Here is an 18,940-nt window from a genome sequence, read left to right on the forward strand (position 1 = left end):
GTTCTTTCCAACCATAGCAGCTCAGAGTTAGGGTGAAAGATCCCAGGATTTTTTCTACCATTTGGAGAAAGGTTACCTCAGTAATTGAAGAAAAAGGGAAAGAAAGAACATCTCTATGGTTTCTCAAATTGACTGTTTGTGTTGTAACTTTATCAAGCTGTGCCAAGTCTGCCAAGGACTTTGGAAATAAATATTTTGTTGATGTTCGTATCTTGAATGGCATCAGTTGCTGAAAGTATTGAGTTCTTCCTTCAAAGAAAGACCCCCAGCAGTTTGCCTAGATAAAGAGAGAAGCACATAGAATCCTAGAATCCAAGAGTTGGAAGAGACCTCCTGGGCCATCCAGTCCAACCCCCTGCCAAGAAGCAGGAACATCACATTCAAATAACCCCCAACAGATGGCCATCCAGCCTCTGTTTCAAAGCTTCCAAAGAAGGAGCCTCCACCACACTCCGGGGCAGAGAGTTCCACTGCTGAACGGCTCTCACAGTCAGGAAGTTCTTCCTCATGTTCAGATGGAATCTCCTCTCCTGTAGTTTGAAGCCATTGTTCCATTGCGTCCTAGTCTCCAGGGAAGCAGAAAACAAGCTTGCTCCCTCCTCCTCCCTGTGGCTTCCTCTCACATATTTATACATGGCTATCATATCTCCTCTCAGCCTTCTCTTCTTCAGGCTAAACATGCCCAGTTCCCTAAGCCGCTCCTCATAGGGCTTGTTCTCCAGACATCTTAGTTTTAATGTTATAGGGTCTGGGTGTGGCGGCACAGAAATAATAATAATAATAGAGTAAAATAATAGATAACTTTTAGTGGAGTATAAGCTGAGGGCGGGGGGGGGGGGGGGGGGGTTCAGCCTAAAGAAAAACTAGGCTAAAAAACTAGGTGTTGGGGTTTAGCCTTTGAGTGACCCTGTACCTCATTCTTTGATTGTATTTCCTGATGTCTATGTAGATGTCAATGTTGATTCTGAGGCCAATGTAGATGTTAATACTGATTGTATTTATTTGTCGTGTCAGAGCAACCAGTCCATTATATATTACATTTCTAACAGAACAAAGCAAACAGACAGAAAAATACACATCTTGTGAGTTTGGTAGTTGATTAAATGTCCTTTGACCAGTATCTGGCCACTTGGAGTGCTTCCGGTGTTGCCGCAAAAAGGTCCTCCCTTGCGCATGTGGCAGGGCTCAGGTTGCATTGCAGCAGGTGGTCAGTGGTTTGCTCTTCTCCACACTCACATGTCGTGGATTCCACTTTGTGGCCCTATTTCTGAAGGTTGGCTCTGCATCTCGTGGTGCCAGAGCGCAGTCTGTTCAGCGCCTTCCAAGTCGCCCAGTCTTCTGTGTGCCCAGGGGGGAGTCTCTCATTTGGTATCAGCCATTGGTTGAGGTGCTGGGTTTGGGCCTGCCACTTTTGGACTCTCGCTTGCTGAGGTGTTCCAGCGAGTGCCTCTGTAGATCTTAGAAAACTATGTCTAGATTTAAGTCGTTGGCGTGCTGGCTGATACCCAAACAAGGGATGAGTTGGAGATGTCTCTGCCTTGGTCCTTTCACTATTGGCTGCTACTTCCCGGCAGATGTCAGGTGGTGCAATACTGGCTAGGCAGTGTAATTTCTCCAGTGGTGTAGGGCGCAGACACCCCGTGATAATGCAGCATGTCTCATTAAGAGCCACATCCACTGTTTTAGTGTGGTGAGATGTGTTCCACACTGGGCATGCATACTCAGCAGCAGAGTAGCAAAGCGCAAGGGCAGATGTCTTCACTGTATCTGGTCGTGATCCCCAGGTTGTGCCAGTCAGCTTTCATATGATATTGTTTCTAGCACCCACTTTTTGCTTGATGTTCAGGCAGCGCTTCTTGTAGATCAGAGCACGGTCCAGAGTGACTCCTAGGTATTTGGGTGCACTGCAATGCTCCAGTGGGATTCCTTCCCAGGTGATCTTCAGAGCTCGGGATGCTTCTCTGTTCTTGAGATGAAAGGCACGTCTGTGTTTTAGATGGGTTAGGGATCAGCTGGTTTTCCCTGTAATAGGCAGTAAGAGCACCTAGAGCTTCAGAAAGCTTCTGTTCTACCAACTCAAAGCTCCTTGCTTGAGCAGTAATGGCACGGTCATCAGCATAGATGAAGCTCTCTGTCCCTTCTGGCAGTGGCTGGTCATTTGTGTAGATATTGAACATGGATGGAGCAAGCACGCTCCCCTCAGGCAGGCCGTTCTTTGTTTCCGCCATCTGCTTCTCTGGCCCTGGAACTCAACAAAAAAGCTCCTGTTCTGTAGCAGGTTTCCTATGAGGCGGGTGAGGTGGTCGTCCTTTGTGGTATTATACATTTTTCTCAGGAGGAGGCAGCGGTGGTTCACAGTCTCATAAGCTGCGGACAGGTCTATGAAGACAGCTCCTGTGATCTGCTGCCTTTCAAAGCCATCTTCTATGTGCTGAGTCAGGTTCAGCACTTGCGATGTGCAGCTTTTGCCTTTTCTGAAGCCAGCTTGCTGTGGAATCAGACATGGGTCTATTTTTTCCGTAATTCTATGCAAAATAAGTCTCTCCAGAACTTTGTAGAGGTGGCACAACAGGGAGATTGGTCTGTAGCTTTTTGGGTCGTTACGGTCTTTGCCTGGCTTCAAGATGGCGATGACTCTTGCTTTCCTCCAGATTTTGGGGTTAATACTGATGATGGGTTGAATAGTGAAAATCCTACACCCTTGGAAAGTGAAAGTCAAAGTTCCCATGAGAACATTCATTCCGGACCAAGCGGAGAAGTGTCACTCCCTTTTTCTCCCAGCCTTAGTTCCCCAGAGAATCTGAGACCTGGTTAGCCTAATGAGGGAAGGAGGGGGCAGATTCAGCAGAGCAGGGGAGAAGCACAAAGTTTACGGAGGTCAGAAAGATTGAGAGAAATGCAAACAAAAACTTCAGGCGTGTCTCGTAATAGGTTTCTCTCCTTTAAGAGTGCCGGGTCTGAAGCTGCCTTCAGACCAGGCATCGTTCCAGTTTCCAAGTGCATGCCTGTGGAGGCCTCCTGATTCAAGTGGCTGGGTTTCTCGTAGTTTCTCAAGTTGTTCCAAGTGCCGTTAGCTGGGAGCTAGCAGATTTCATGATTCATCAAGAGTAAATCATCGTTTGCTGTGGGTTTTTTTATGGACTCGTTCATGGACATTGCTTGTTGCTGTTTTGCTATGGTTGTTATTTACTTCTGATTTTTCCTCTGCTTTGTGTAAAGAACCCTTACCCTATTAGAAGCCAGGGTGCAGGGCCTGGAAAAGCCTGTAGGGCTAGAAGGATAAGTAGTGGGCAAGGCGAAGCATCAGTGGCTATTTTAGAGTAGGGAAGATGCCATCTTGGAGAGTTTCAGAGAGGGGGGCGTGTCTTGCATTAGACAGGAGGGAATGGCCGGGATTGGTGGAGAAAAAAGGGGCGGAGTTTAGGAGGAACTGAGAGGAAGAAGGAGCGTTTTAAGTTATAGAGGGGAGATTGAACTTGGGGTTTGAAGAGAAAGGGTGTTTAGTAGGCCTGGGCGGTTTCGTTTCGTTAATTCGTAATTCGTTAATAATTCGTTAATTTTTTCAATTACAAAACGATAACGAACCATTCTGGAGCAATTATTTAAAAAAACGAATTTTCAAAAACGTTTTGTAAATGCTTCGTATTTCGATATTGTATTCGTTTCGTTATTGTTTTGAGGTCGTTTCGTTATTATTTCCGCATGTCTGGGCCAGTTTTATGGTTTAATTCGTGAAAAAAAATTATAATATCACACCAACAGTCAACAACAGAGGGAGAGGGAAGCTTCAGAAGGTTTTGGAGGTTTTTTAGCGTATTTCGCGGTCGCGTCCGCCATTAACGAATCGATTCGTTATTGTTTCGGAAATCGATTTGTTAATTTTTTACCATTTACGAAATTTCGTAAATATCGAACTTTTTAAAAGGAAAATTTTGTAATTATTTTAAATATCGAAACAAAAAAAAACCCCAAATACAAATCGATTTTAGAAACAAATTTTTCCGTTGTTACCCAGGCCTAATTTGTACCCATTCTAAATAATAAACTTTGTTGATTATTGTTCATCAAAACCTGACTCAAGTGTGCCTCAAAGTTTGAAGATCACAAAAGCAACTTTTGAAGAAACTAATGGTGGCAGCATACTTTCAAAGTAAATAAGTCTTTTAAAATTTGGTTAACCCTTGACAATTGGTGGCCGCTCTTAATATTGGTGGCAGCATTGATTAGTGATCTGAATAGATCTTTATAATTTGGTCTCCAGCGAGTGAGATCTGATTTATCCAGATTATTATACTTTCCATTCAACGTTTTTCAATCAAAAGGATTGTATTCCTGCAGTCAAGTGTGGTGGATTGTTGTCAAGAGGGTCCAGTTTCTTGCTCTGGGTCACAACACTAGGCTTATACTCGAGTATATACGGTAGCAACACAGAGACCAAACCAATGTTATCTACTCAGTTATAACAAGATAGCCGGAAATTCTTTGTCAAATACTTCACAATTCTTTTCTCTGTGATCTCAGTGTGGATATCTCCAGTGAGAACACTAGTTTTGTGTGTGTGTTTTGCTTGTTGAAAACTAAATCCAGATAGTTGAGAAAAACCCCAAAAGGAGGGGGGCAGAAGAACAACTCTCCGATTCCTAATTGGCAATTACGAGAATATTGCAAAACGTAATGATACGTGGAAATGTGTAAGTGTTGGCCATAAATCATAGGATTATGAATACGTCTTTGTTGTCACAGGCTGGTGTGTTTCCTTTTCCGAGTCTCTGCCATGAGGATGCAACAAGGCAGCTGTCAGCTGTTTTCTCGTAATTAAACAGCCAATGAGCAGCTAATTAAGACATATGTGTATACAGAAGTGGAAGTGGGCATGTTAATGAACTGTAGGAATCAATTCATTAAACGGAAATTGTCAAAAGACCCAATACGAGTTGAGCAGTTCACATCTCTGCCAGGCTCGGAAAGCAATGGGGAGCGGGCGGGGGGAGAGGGGATCAATCTGCCGGGATCTCGCCGGCCACCGTTCCGGGAGGGATGTTTCCCTGCCTCCCTTGGGGAGGGAAGCTAAACAAGTGCATTGGCTCTATTAATAGTCTCGAGGCAAACTCCTCTATTTATTTATTTATTTATTTATTTATTTATTTATTTACATTATCTCTATCCCGCCCATATCAGCCCGGAGGCGACTCAGGGCGGTATACACAGTCAGTATACTTACTTACTTACTTACTTAGGCGATCCCTCGTTGGACGAGTAAGATGGTCTTCCATTATGGATTTCCTTGTGGGTCCGTATGTGGCTGTGGAGCCCTATTCTTGCTCTGCATCTTCTTCCGCAGAGAGGGCATTGGTTTCCAGGTGGAAGGCGGTCCCGGTCAGGGTTGGCTTGACGCGGCCTTCCTCCTGGCACGTTTCTCTCTTTCACCCTCCACTCGTGCCTCCTCGAATTCTGCAGCACTGCTGGTCACAGCTGACCTCCAGCTGGAGCGCTCAAGGGCCAGGGCTTCCCAGTTCTCAGTGTCTATGCCAGAGTTTTTAAGGTTGGCTTTGAGCCCATCTTTAAATCTCTTTTCCTGTCCACCAACGTTCCATTTTCCGTTCGTAAGTTCGGAGTAGAGCAGCTGCTTTGGGAGATGGTGGTCAGGCATCCGGACAACGTGGCCGGCCCAGCGGAGTTGATGTTGGAGGACCATCGCTTCAATGCTGGTGGTCTTTGCTTCTTCCAGCACACTGACGTTTGTCCGCTTGTCTTCCCAAGAGATTTGCAGGATTTTCCGGAGGCAGCGCTGATGGAAACGTTCCAGGAGCTGCATGTGACGTCTGTAGACAGTCCACGTCTCACAGGCATAGTGCAGGGTTGGGAGGACAATAGCTTTATAGACAAGCACCTTGGTCTCCCTACGGATGTCCCGGTCCTCAAACACTCTCTGCTTCATTCTGGAAAATGCTGCACTTGCAGAGCTCAGGCGGTGTTGTATTTCGGCGTCGATGTTGACTTTGGTGGAGAGGTGGCTGCCAAGGGAGCGGAAATGGTCCACATTTTCTAATGTTACACCATTAAGCTGTATTACTGGCATTGGAGAGGGATTGGCTGGCGACTACTGGAACAGCATCTTGGTTTTCTCAATGTTCAGTGACAGGCCGAGCTTCTCATATGCTTCATATCAGCTCATATCAGCCCGGAGGCGACTCAGGGTGGTATACACAGTCGGTATACACAGCTCTGCGAGTGCAGCATTTTCCCGAATGAAGCAGAGAGTGTTTGAGGACCGGGACATCCTTAGGGATACCAAGGTGCTTGTCTATAAAGCTATTATCCTCCCAACCCTGCTCTATGTCTGCGAAACGTGGACTGTCTACAGACATCACATGCAACTCCTGGAACAATTCCATCAGCGCTGCCTCCGGAAAATCCTGCAAATCTCTTGGGAAGACAAGCGGACAAACGCCAGCGTGCTGGAAGAAGCAAAGACCACCAGCATTGAAGTGATGGTCCTCCGCCATCAACTCCGCTGGACCGGCCACGTTGTCCGGATGCCTGACCACCGTCTCCCAAAGCAGTTGCTCTACTCTGAACTTAAGAACGGAAAATGGAATGTTGGTGGGCGGGAAAAGAGGTTTAAAGATGGGCTCAAAGCCAACCTTAAAAACTCTGGCATAGACACTGAGAACTGGGAAGCCCTGGCCCTTGAGCGCTCCAGCTGGAGGTCAGCTGTGACCAGCAGTGCTGCAGAATTCGAGGAGGTACAGGTGGAGGGCAAAAGAGAGAAACGTGCCAGGAGGAAGGCCGCGTCAAGCCAACCCCGACCGGGACCGCCTTCCACCTGGAAACCAATGCCTTCACTGTGGGAGAAGATGCAGGTCAAGAAGAGGGCTCCACAGCCACCTACGGACCCACAAAAATAGTCATCAAGGAAGACCATCTTACTCGTCCAACGAGGGATCGCCTAAGGCAAAGGACACAGTCAGCACAATTCGATGCCATAAAAATACATACATAATTAAAGAAAAAATATTAAAGAGCATTTAAACAGAAAGACAGTGCGTAATAACAATTTAAAAAGAACTATATCATCTAGTTCAAATCCTCATCCGTTCCATTGTCGTGGTCGTTCCTGGGTCAATTTCCAACTCTAGTTTTGTCTGTTTATTCCGGGGTTCCGAATGCTTGCTCGAAGAGCCAAGTTTTTACTCATTTTCGGAAAGTCAGGAGGGAGGGGGCTGATCTAATATCCCTAGGGAGGGAGTTTCACAGCCAAGGGGCCACCACAGAGAAGGCCCTGTCTCTCGTCCCCGCCAGACGTGCTTGCAAAGTAAGTGGGATCGAGAGCAGGGCCTCCTCGGACGATCTCAAATTCCTGGAGGATTCGTAGGAAGAGATGCATTCAGATAGATAGGCTGGGCCGGACTGTTATCTGTTTTGCAGTCATAGGGCAGGCCTCCTGTCTATCATAATTAAGCTTTGGTTCCGCCCCTTATTCTGGGCTCTGGGAGGGAAAGGAGCCATTTTTTGGGCAGTCTCACACAAGGTAGCTAAGCTATAGGACGTAGACCAGCTCGTCCTGTAGAAAAGCTTCCTTTCTCAATAACCATCCAGGGAGAAAGTAACATCCGGGGAAACAGAAACAGAAATTCCAGGAGAAAGGTCCCAAAAGCTCTGGCTGAGAGCTCACAGCCTCTCAACCTCACAGCATCAGAGGGAACAGCCCTGAAGTTTCTAAAAATTCTCGAAGGGAGAACGACATTACAGATCCACGGAACTCCAGCTGAAATATCTTCAAGCCTCAGCTGGTAGGTCTACTCGATACCCAGATGCATTTGGAATCGGTAGTAGGTCCCACACCGATGAGGCATAGATAGTAAACAGCCTGGGAGAGGTTAAATAGTAGGCCTGGGTAACAACGGAAAAAATTGTTTCTAAAATCGATTTGTATTTGGGGGTTTTTTTTGTTTCGATATTTAAAATAATTACAAAATTTTCCTTTTAAAAAGTTCGATATTTACGAAATTTCGTAAATGTCAAAAAAAATTACAAAACATTAACGAATCGATTTCCGAAACAATAACGAATCGATTCGTTAATGGCGGACGTGACCGCGAAATATGCTAAAAAACCTCCAAAAACTTCTGAAGCTTCCCTCTCCCTCTGTTCTTGACTGTTGGTGTGATATTATAATTTTTTTTCACTAATTAAACAAAAAACTTGCCCCAGACATGCGGAAATAATAACAAAACGACCTCAGAACAATAACGAAACGAATACAATAACGAAATACGAAGCATTTACAAAACGTGTTTAAAAATTCGTTTTTTTAAAAAATTGCTCCAGAATGGTTCGTTATCGTTTTGTAATTGAAAAAATTAACGAATTATTAACGAATTACGAATTAACGAAACGAAACCGCCCAGCCCTATTAAATAGGGTTTTTTCTCACAGAGAAAGTACAGTTAATCAAAGTCAGATACCAGTCCATTGAGGACTAGACTAAGAAAACCTTGAAGTGTTGTTTGAACCATTGAAGATTTGTTGTTTGTTCCATAATAAAGACTTTGTTGTATCATTAAAGACTCTAAAGACCATCACGTCAGGAAAATCCCTGAGAACCTCTCTTTGAGGCGCCCCTGGCTTCCTGCTGGGCTTAAAGTATACGTCCTATAGAAAAGTACAGCTGTTACAGGCCCAGCGCATGACAGAACAAAAATTAAAGTGCATTTAAACGTAAAGACAGTGCATAATAACAATTTAAAAAGAACTATGTCCTCTCGTTCAATCCTCATCTGTTCCATTGCCTTGGTCGTTCCTGGGTCATTTTCCAGCTCTAGTTTGTCTGTTTACTCCAGGATTCCGAATGCTTGCTCGAAGAGCCAAGTTTTTACTCGTTTTCAGAAAGTCAGGAGGGAGGGGGCTGATCTAATATCCCTAGGCAGGGAGTTTCACAGCCGAGGGGCCACCACAGAGAAGGCCCTGTCTCTCGTCCCCGCCAGACGTGCTTGCAAAGTAAGTGGGATCGAGAGCAGGGCCTCCTTGGACGATCTTAAATTCCTGGAGGGTTCGTAGGAAGAGATGCATTCAGATAGATAGGCTGGGCCGGAACCATTTAGGGCAGTGGTTCTCAACCTTCCTAATGCCGTGACCCCTTAATACAGTCCCTCATGTGGTGGTGACCCCCAACCATAATATTGTTTTCGTTGCTACTTCATAACAGTCATTTTACTACTGTTATAAATCATAATGTAAATATCTGATCTGCAGGATGCATTTTCATTCACTGGACCAAATTGAGCATAAATACCCAGTATGCCCAAATGTGAATGCTAGTGGGGTTGGGGGAGGATTGATTTTGCAATTTGGGAGTTGTAGTTGCTGGAATTTATAGTTCATTTATAATCAAAGAGCATTCTGAACTACACCAGCAGTGGATTTGAACCAAACATGGCTCCCATTACCAGTGGAAAACACTGGAAGGGTTTGATGGGCATTGACCTTGAGTTTGGGAGTTGTAGTTCACCTATATCCAGAGAGCACTGTGGACTCATGCAATGGTGGTTCTGGACCAAACTTGGCACAAATACGCAATACGCCCAAATGTGAACACTGGTGGAGTCTGGGGAAAATAGATCTTGACATTTGGGAGTTGTAATTGCTGGGATTTATAGTTCACTAGCTGCCCCCTGCCACGCATTGCTGTGGCCCAGTCTGGTGACCTGGAAAATAGTGTTGGCTTGTGGGTAAACACTATTTCTTGTCAGTGTTGATGTAGAGATTGTCTGGTTTGCTTACTCTGGAACATGCAACATATCATTGTCCTTCTTTAGAGGGACACTATGATACTATATCTGGAATATATGTGTGTGTGTTTGTGTGAATCATATCTATTTATTAGGGCTGGGCGGTTTCGTTTCGTAATTTCGTAATTCGTTAAAAATTCGTTATTTTTTTTTATAACGAAGCGATATTGAACCATTCAGGAGCAACTAAAAAACGAAACGAATTTTTCCAATTCATTTCGTTATTGATTCGTTATTGATTCGTAAATGTTTCGTTATTATTTCGGCATGTCTGGTGCAAGTTTTAGGGTTGCTGTTTGTTTTCTCAGTGAAAAAAAATATAATTATCACACCAACAGTCAACAACAGAGGGAGAGGGAAGCTTCAGAAGTTTTTTTAGCGTATTGCGCGATCGCGGCCGCCATTAACGAATTGATTCGTAATCGATTCGTAATTGTTTCGTAATTGGTTTTTTTATTTCCGAAATTTCGTAAATGTCGAACTTTTTTTAAGGAAAATTTCGGAATTCTTTTAAATAACGAAACGCAAGAAACCCCAAAAAACGAATCAATTTTAGAAACAAATTTTTCCGTTGTTACCCAGGCCTAGTGTATATGGGTATATTTGGGTGTGTTTGTGCATGTATATAGATACGTGTGTGTGCGTGTGAATGTGTGCATGTGCATATGTATATGAGTGTTATGTGTATATTAGGCTTGGTTGATCAAGAAAAAATTTGGTTCTAAACTCGTTTCGTATCTCGGGGGCGCCCGCGTTTCTAATCTGAGAGGATTTCCCAAATTTCAAAATTTCAATATTTATGAAATTTTGTAAATATACTAATCGATTCGTTAATGGCAGACACGATTGTGCAATACGTGAAAAAAACCCTCCAAACGGGACGGGGGGAACTTCTGACGCTTCCCTCTCCCTCTGTGGTTGACTGTTGGTGTGATCAAACTAACAACAACTCTATATATTATATTATATTATCAAAAAACTGTCCCAAGCCCATACCACGTCCAAAAGCAGAAGATTAAGTCAGAATGAGATGTCCATCCAAAAACAATCGGAAGTCAGAACGGAGTCCGCACTTACAGGAATCCAGTCTTTAAAACGCTTTAAAACAGCTTGTCTTAACCCAGCTAAACGTCTTCCTATTATTATTATTCTATATTATATTATATTATTATCATTAAGAATAGATGGCCATCTGTCAGGGGTGCTTTAATATACAATTATATTAATATAATATAATAACATACATCCAATTCTGGGCACCACAATTCAAGAGAGAGATTGACAAGCTGGAATGTGTCCAGAGTAGGGCGACTCAAATGATCAAGGGTCTGGAGAACAAGCCCTATGAGGAGCGGCTTAGGGAACTGCGCATGTTTAGCCTGAAGAAGAGAAGGCTGAGAGGAGATATGATAGCCATGTATAAATATGTCAGAGGAAGCCACAGGGAGGAGGGAGCAAGCTTGTTTTCTGCTTCCTTGGAGACTTGGACGCAATGGAACAATGGCTTCAAACTACAAGAGAGGAGATTCCATCTGAACATGAGGAAGAACTTCCTGACTGTGAGAGCCGTTCAGCAGTGGAACTCTCTGCCCCGGAGTGTGGTGGAGGCTCCTTCTTTGGAAGCTTTTAAGCAGAGGCTGGATGGCCATCTGTCAGGGGTGATTTGAATGCAATATTCCTGCTTCTTGGCAGAATGGGGTTGGACTGGATGGCCCACGAGGTCTCTTCCAACTCTTTGATTCTATGATTCTATGATTCTATGAATTATAACATATAATATAATAATAATATAATATAATATAATAATATACAATTATAATAATATAATATACGATAATAATATAGTAATACATACGAAAATAATTACAAAAATTGGAAAAATTGTTTCGATTCTTAATTACTCCTCACACTATTCCTGCATGGCTCGATATTGGATCGAAAGCTAATTTAAATACGAATTCATAACGAGTTTAGAAACTAACGAACACGATCCTCCAAGCCTAGTGTATATATATATATGGTGTATTTTTTGGATTTTTAAGTCAGTTCCACTGGGGTTTTTTGTGTGCGTGTGCATTTATGGATGATGGACACTCATTGATCTGTTAGGTGTCTTGTGTTCAAATTTGGTGTCAATTTGTCCAGTGGTTTTGGAGTTCTGTCAATCCCACAAACGAACGTTACATTTTTATTTATATAGATGCGCAATGTGTCTCTTTCAGATGCTGTTGTAGTAGCTTTGGAAGCAGCCCGTAATGCGTCTTCCTCTTGCCTTTTGTCCTTCCCCTGCAGGGTTTCTTCAGGCGGAGTCAGCAAAGCAACGCCACGTACTCCTGTCCCCGTCAGAAAAACTGTTTAATCGATCGGACAAGTAGAAACCGTTGCCAACACTGTCGGTTACAGAAATGCCTCGCTGTGGGGATGTCTCGAGATGGTGAGCTTTACTGGCTGGGTCCAGCTGTCTTGTATGTGCAGCACTCCTTAGCTTTGGATAAATTCATTCCATTTTGAAAATATTCTGCACCTCAGAATATTTCTTCCATTCCTGGGCAAAAGAGGCGGTGTTCTCTCCCCTGCTGAAGAAACCAGATTTAGATCCCTTGGTTCCCTCCAGTTACCGCCCAGTTTCGAATCTCTCGTTCCTGGGCAAGGTGATGGAGAGGGCAGCAGCAGAGCAGTTGCAGCAATTCCTAGACGACACAGCCGGACAAGATCCATTCCAGTCCGGCTTCCGTGCAGGGCATGGGACAGAGACGGTGCTGGTCTCCATCACGGATCACCTTTGATGCCAGCTTGACCAGGGCGGGTCAGCGCTGCTTGTGTGATTGGATCTCACGGCAGCATTGGACACAGTCGACCACAATCTCTTGACCCACCGCCTTGCTGTTGCTGGAGTCAGGGGGAGAGCTTTAAACTGGCTGTCCTCCTTTCTTCTCAACCGTGGACAGCGAGTGGAGAGGGGAGGCCTGGTCTCTGAGAGGTCCCCCCCCCCTCTCTCTCTCTCTTGTGGGGTTCCTCAGGGGGCCATTCTCTCCCCTCTGCTGTTTAACATCTCTATGCAACCCCTTTCTCAGCTGGTTCGAGGTTTTGGGCTGGAGTGTTATCAGTATGCCGATGACACTCATCTGGTGCTGAAGATAGAAGGCCGACCGGATTCTGTTCCCAATTGTTTTCATCAGTGCCTCGAGGACGTGACTGGATGGCTGCGTGCCAGCAGGTTGAGGGTGAATCCGGCAAAAACGGAGATCCTATGGCTGGGTCAACCAGGCAGTGGGGATATCCAGCTGCCTACCCTGGATGGCGAGGCGTTACGCCCGTCCTCGTTGGTCAAGAGTCTGGGAGTCCTTTTGGACCTTCTGCTGAGGATGGAGGCCCAGGCCATGAGCAGAACCGCCTTCTTTCCCCTGCGGCAGGCTAGACGGCTGGCCCCTCCCTGTCCAGGGATGACCTGGCTACGGTCATCCAGGCCACGGTCATCTCAAGACTGGACTACTGTAACGCCCTCTACATTGGCCTTCCTCTGACGGTGATCCGGAAGCTCAAGTTGGTACAAAATGCAGCTGCTCGGCTTCTTGCGGGAATTCCGATGAGATGCCACATCACCCCAATCTTACCCATTGAGCACCGGATCACTTTCAAAGGGATGGGACTCACCTTGAAGGCCTTGCATGGGCCTCTCCCCCTCCCAACCCCAGAGATCCCTTTGTTCTGAGGACCAAGATCTATTGGAAGTCCCCAGTGTCAAGACCTTGCGTCTAACAGCAACCAGACGCAGAGCCTTCACAGCAGTGGCACCATCGCTCTGAAACAATCTGCCACCTGAAGTCTGTGCCTTGCGGGACTTACCAGCTTTCCGCAGGGCATGGAAGACATACCTGTTTCGAGAGGCCTTTGATCTTTGATATTGCTGTTTTTAAATTGTTTTCAAATTGTGTTAGATTTTAGCCATTTTTGTAAGTCGCTCCGAGCCCCAGGGGAGTGGCGGCATAGAAGTTCAAATAATAAATAAATAAATAAATAAGTCATCAAATGTATGTTAGGTTGACCCACCTAGTGATTTTTCAGGGTTTCTGGTGTACAAAAACAAGGCATATACCACATTACCCATAGAATGTCATGTGATGAAACGAACTCTGTTAGTGGAATAGTAGGGCCAACAAATAATAATAATAATAATAATAATAATAATAATAATAATACTTTATTTATACCCCGCTACTGTTCTGTTGCGCGCTGGGCCTGTAAAGAATTGTCTTTAAAACAGGACGTGCAACCTTTACCCAGCAGGAAGCCAGGGGGCCCAAAGAGAAGCTCTTAGGAATTTTCCACCACAAACAGTCTTTAGAGGGCTTGTGAAATACGAGGGATATTTTTTAAGTAAGGTCCGTTTGAACATAAGTACACAATGAAAGTTTATTTCAAAAAAGTAAATTTATTTTCAGAAAGTACATACTTCACTCTATTTTTCGACATAGTTGCCAAGTTTGTTCAAACACTTATCATACCTCTGAACCAATTTTAAAACACCCTCTTCATAAAAACTTGCCACCACCAAAAGCCACCAAATCGTCTGTAATCAAAGAAGGGCAACCGGAGCTGTCCTCATCATGGACTTTGCCACGGCCATCTCTGAATTGTCGTACCCACTTACACACTTTGCTTTCACTCATAACAGTCTCACCGTACACTTCACAAATCTGTCAATGATAAAACCTGGAAGCATTTGTTTAACCCTTTGAAGACAAGAGAAATTTCTGTTTGATTGTTCATTAATAAAAGACTTTTTTAATACGAGGGGTATTTTTAAGTAAGGTCCGTTTTGTTGTAGACACTAGTAGTTCATGCGCATACCGCAACGATCGTGTGCGTCGTGTACCGGCATGCCTGGGGAACAACTGTGCTCAGTTTCCGCTCTGTAGCTCACCTGTATGGTTCTGTTCTGTGCTTTCAAAATGTTTAAGACTCTCAACTCACCCTCCGCATGTGAGGTTTGCTCAGTGATACGTTTTTTGTCAGCAAGGAACCTGCCTGCTGGAGAAATTCATCGACAGATTTGTGAAGTCTACGGTGATACTGTTATGAGTGAAAGCAAAGTGCGTAAGTGGGTATGACAATTCAAAGATGGCCGTGACAACGTCCATGATGAGGACCACTCCGGTCGCCCTTCTTTGATTACAGACGAATTGGTGGCTTCAGTTGAAGCGAGCAAACCTGACATGCGGAGGGTGAGTTGATAGTCTTAAACATTTTTAAAGCACAGAACAGAACCATACAGGTGAGCTACAGAGCGGAAACTGAGCACAGTTGTTCCTGAGGCATGCCGGTACACAACGCACCCGTTCGTTGCGGTATGCGCGCAAACTACTAGTGTCTACAACAAAACGGACCTTACTTAAAAAATACCCCTCGTATAACAAAGTCTTTTATTAATGAACAATCAAACAGAAACTTTTCTTGTCTTCAAAGGTTTAAACAAATGCTTCCAGGCTTTATGCAACTGGTGACTTCCTAATCTTGCCCACAAAGGACAGGCAACTGTCTTCAATAACTTCTTCTTTACTTTAAAGGAAAATCCCCTTTCTAACTTCTCCCAGGCTAACTGTAATCTAACCCTTACTGATGTGAGCTCCGCTACCGGGTCGAACTGCGTCTCAAAGAACCGAGTGGACCTACCAGTAAAGGCTTAGATACTCTCCAGATGGAGCTCTTTGGTCTTTAGGGCTGTTTCCCTGGAAATCTTTGGAGACTCTTAAGACTGTTCTTCCCCGGAAAGTCTTCAAAGCTTTGGGAATGCTTAAAAGTTGAAGCTTTTGTACAGGGGAAGCTTGCACACGTCCTGTACATAGCTTTCCTTGCTGAGACTAACTAAAAATGGCTCCCTTCCTTTCCCAATCGCCCTGAGCAAGGGGCGGAACCAAAACTTAACAATGATGGACAGGTGACTTGCCCTACGACTGCAACCAAAGGAAGTCACCTAGCTGCAGAATCCCTGGCTGCAAGGAAACATTTGATACAAAGCGAATAAAGTAGGAGCTCCTGGTACAGCCGTACCAGCACAGCTACCATCTCCCAAGGGGCTCGGTGCGGCTTACATGAGGCCGAGCTCACAATACATCAGTAATAAAAACAATAACAGTAATACAAACAATAAAATAAAACTCATAACAAAAAAATAAGCAATAAACATTAACAATAACGCAACGACGTTTAAAAGACCTATGGCTGGGCCAAATGTAATAATTAAAATTTAAAAAATAACGCTGAGCATGAACAGGTGAAATATGACTACGATAGAGTTTTCGGAGAGGGATGAGGCATGCAGACAGTCCTAGATCACTAATAAAGTGCATTAAAGGACATATTGCTAGGATTTTCCTTATTCTGGGAAGGTACACTGGAACAACCACGTTTTCAGGCTCCTCCTAAAGACTGCCAGAGTTGGGGCATGCCTGATGTCCTTGGGGGGTGAGTTTCAGAGTTGAGGGGCCACCACCGAGAAGGCCCTCTCCCTCGTCTCCACCAGTCGCGGCCTCAAGGCAAAGTCCCATGAAACATGACAAAGTCCTGAAACCGTGACCATGAAAACTGTAAGATAACAACTGTAAGATAATCCAGGCAACCGAGCCCCCGGTGGCGCAGTGGGTTAAACCCTTGTGCCAGCAGGACTGAAGATCGACAGGTTGCAGGTTCAAATCCAGGGAGAGGCGGATGAGCTCCCTCTATCAGCTCCAGCTCCTCATGTGGGGACATAAGAGAAGCCTCCCACAAGGATGATAAAAACATCAAATCATCTGGGCGTCCCCTGGGCAACGTCCTTGCAGACGGCCAATTCTCTCACACCAGAAGCAACTTGCAGTTTCTCAAGTCGCTCCTGACACGACAAAAAAAATAAATCCAGGCAAACAAATGCAAGCCCCTTGGTTGAAACGAGAAGTTGCTTTGACACAGGATTGCTCTCAAACACCCTGTTTAATACCCTTTGCAAAACACAAAGGCGTTTCTTTGGCCTCTAACCTCCCTCTTGTTAGCTATTCTCACACTCCTTCGAACTCTGAATTCCAAACGGTCAGCTCGATCTAAGGTTCCCGCTTCATCAAGTTCAGTCTGTTCGTTAGTGCTTTCTTGCTCATTTGCCAGGAACTGGACAGGGGGAGTGTGTCCCTGTTGGTTCTTCTGGACCTCTCTTCGGCCTTCGATACCGTCGACCACGGTATCCTTCTGGGATGCCTCGCGGGAATGGGTCTTGGGGGTACTGCTTTGCAGTGGCTCCGGTCCTTCCTCGGGGGCCGCTCCCAGAAGGTGTCACTAGGGGACTCCTGCTCGACTCCTCGGCCATTGTACTGTGGAGTCCCGCAGGGTTCAGTACTGCCCCCTATACACGAAGCCGTTGGGAGAGATCATCCGGAGTTTCGGGGTGCGGTGTCATCTGTACGCGGATGATGTCCAACTCTGTCACTCCTTCCCACCTGCTACTAAGGAGGCTGTCCAGGTCCTGAACCGGTGCTTGGCCGCTGGATGAGGGACAACAGATTGAAACTAAATCCAGACAAGACAGAGGTACTCCTGGTCAATAGAAAGGCCGAACAGGGTACGGGGTTACAGCCTGTGCTGGATGGGGTCACACTCCCCCTAAAGGTGCAGGTTCGCAGTCTGGGAGTGATCCTGGACTCATCGCTGAGCCTGGAACCACAGGTCTCAGTGGTGGTCAGGGGAGCTTTGTTAAAAACCTGTGCGCCAGCTGCGCCCGTACCTTGGGAAGTCTGACTTGGCCACGGTGGTCCACGCTTTGGTTACATCCCGTCTAGATTACTGCAACGCTCTCTATGTGGGGCTGCCTCCGAAGACTGCCCGGAAGCTGCAGCAAGTCCAACGCTCGGCAGCCAGACTACTAACGGGTGCTGGGTACAGGGAGCACACCACTCCGCTGTTGCGCCAGCTCCACTGGCTGCCAATCAGCTTCCGAGCACAATTCAAAGTGCTGGTGTTAACCTGTAAAGCCCTAAATGATTCCGGCCCTGTTTACCTCTCCGAACGTATTCTCCCCTATGAACCATCAAGATTATTAAGATCGTCTGGAGAGGCCCTGCTCTCGGTCCCACCGGCCTCGCAAGCATGTCTGGTGGGGACGAGGGACAGGGCCTTCTGGGTGGTGGCCCCTTGGCTCTGGAACTCTCTCCCTCTGGAGATCAGAACCGCCCCTTCTGTCCTGACGTTTAGGAAACAGGTGAAGACTTGGCTATGGAGACAGGCATTCGATGAGTGAGCCAACACCCTGAGATATGGATGGAGGATGATGAGCAATGATTTTAGTGTGACGACTGACCATTGTAGTTATTGACTGTAATTGCTGTTTTAATGTTTTACTGTAATATGTATTACGATGTTTTATTGATTGTACGTGATATTATGGTTGGAAACCGGTCTGAGTTCCTCAAGAGAGGTGAAAAGGCCGGTATATAAAACTTTTAAATAAATAAATAAATAATCAGGCTGAGAACAACTGTCCTCCCTTTCAGAATTAACCAAGTAGCAATGAAAACAATATTATGGTTGGTGGTCAGCACAACATAGCAAACTGCATTAAGGGGTCACGGCATTAGCAAGGTTGAGAACCACTGCGTTTAAACCCTGTCTCTTGTCCGCGCCAAACACGCCTGTGATGGTGGCGGGACTGAGAGCAGAAGATCTTAATCTCCGCGGTGGTTCATGTGACGCATGGTAATGCAATGTAACGCTTGTGCGTGTATTTCAGCTGTAAAGTTTGGCCGAATGTCCAAAAAGCAGAGGGACAGCTTGTACGCGGAAGTGCAGAAGCACCGGCTGCAGCAGCAACAGCGCGACCACCAGCAGCAGCCCGGAGAGGCCGAGCCCTTGACGCCCACCTACAGCATCACCCCCAACGGGCTCACCGAACTGCACGACGACCTCAGTAATTACATTGATGGGCATACCCCTGAAGGTAGCAAAGCAGACTCTGCCGTTAGCAGTTTCTACTTAGACATACAGCCTTCTCCAGACCAGTCGGGGCTTGATATTAATGGCATCAAACCAGAACCAATATGTGACTACACACCAGCGTCGGGCTTCTTTCCGTATTGCTCTTTCACAAACGGAGAGACTTCTCCTACTGTGTCCATGGCAGAATTAGG

The 18,940-nt window shown here is 45.5% G+C and overlaps 1 protein-coding gene across 3 annotated transcripts in view; it reads left to right on the forward strand.

Moving 5' to 3' along the window:
* The window catches only part of RORA (RAR related orphan receptor A), a 667,113-nt gene that overhangs the window by 619,387 nt on the left and 28,786 nt on the right, over positions 1 to 18,940 (forward strand). For 2 of the 3 annotated variants that reach the window (XM_067471239.1, XM_067471241.1), the window contains 2 exons: positions 12,084 to 12,225; positions 18,544 to 18,939. In XM_067471239.1, the coding sequence (XP_067327340.1) occupies positions 12,084 to 12,225; positions 18,544 to 18,939 (538 nt within the window). The remainder of the gene's footprint in view (positions 1 to 12,083; positions 12,226 to 18,543; position 18,940) is intronic. The other variant, XM_067471240.1, reaches the window with a different exon arrangement.

Source organism: Anolis sagrei, chromosome 9, assembly GCF_037176765.1.
Source record: "Anolis sagrei isolate rAnoSag1 chromosome 9, rAnoSag1.mat, whole genome shotgun sequence".
Taxonomy (NCBI): Eukaryota; Metazoa; Chordata; class Lepidosauria; order Squamata; family Dactyloidae; genus Anolis; species Anolis sagrei.